Source organism: Penaeus monodon, chromosome 33, assembly GCF_015228065.2.
Source record: "Penaeus monodon isolate SGIC_2016 chromosome 33, NSTDA_Pmon_1, whole genome shotgun sequence".
NCBI classification, from domain to species: domain Eukaryota; kingdom Metazoa; phylum Arthropoda; class Malacostraca; order Decapoda; family Penaeidae; genus Penaeus; species Penaeus monodon.
Genome location: NC_051418.1, coordinates 5,661,656 through 5,662,353, shown reverse-complemented (window position 1 = coordinate 5,662,353; position 698 = coordinate 5,661,656). Strand labels below are relative to the sequence as shown.

Genomic DNA, 698 nt, shown 5'->3' with positions numbered 1-698 from the left:
TGGCGAAACACAATCCAACTTCAGCTCGCAACCAAAACTCAAATCAACAACAATAACAACGAAAAAACAACTCAAACCCATGACAAACTAAATATCCAGTCCTTTTACACAACCTAAATTCAACCTAATCTCGACCTAAACTTAACCCAAACTCAACCCAAACTCGACCTAAACTCAACCCAATCTCGACCTAAACCCAACCCAAACTCGACCTAAACTCAACCCAAACTCGACCTAAACTCAACCCAAACTCGACCTAAACTCAACCCAAACTCGACCTAAACTCAACCGAAACTCGACCTAAACTCAACCCAAACTCAACCCAAACTCAACCCAAACTCGACCTAAACTCAACCCAAACTCAACCCAAACTCGACCTAAACTCAACCCAAACTCGACCTAAACTCAACCTAAACTCGACCCAAACTCAACCCAAACTCGACCTAAACTCAACCCAAACTCAACCTAAACTCGACCCAAACTCAACCCAACCCTCACCCCACAGCGTGAAATACGGCGGCGACCCGGCGGGCTGCGCGGGCGGCTGCGTGGCGGTGGTGGACACGGGAACCTCGCTCAACACGGCGCCCACGGAGGAGGCGGCTGCGATCAACCACATGATGGGCGCGATCCACATTCTGGGACCCGAGTGGCTGGTGAGGCGTGGGCGGGAGAAGGTGGGCGGGCGTGGGCGGGCG

General features: G+C 51.7%; 1 protein-coding gene across 1 annotated transcript in view; it reads left to right on the top strand.

Annotated features, from left to right (window-relative positions):
• LOC119593958 (cathepsin D-like) overlaps positions 1-698 on the top strand; it is a gene marked incomplete at its 3' end in the record, with an annotated part of 10,246 nt that overhangs the window by 7,237 nt on the left and 2,311 nt on the right. The window contains 1 exon segment of the mRNA XM_037942977.1: positions 506-656. Within this exon segment, the coding sequence (XP_037798905.1) occupies positions 506-656 (151 nt within the window).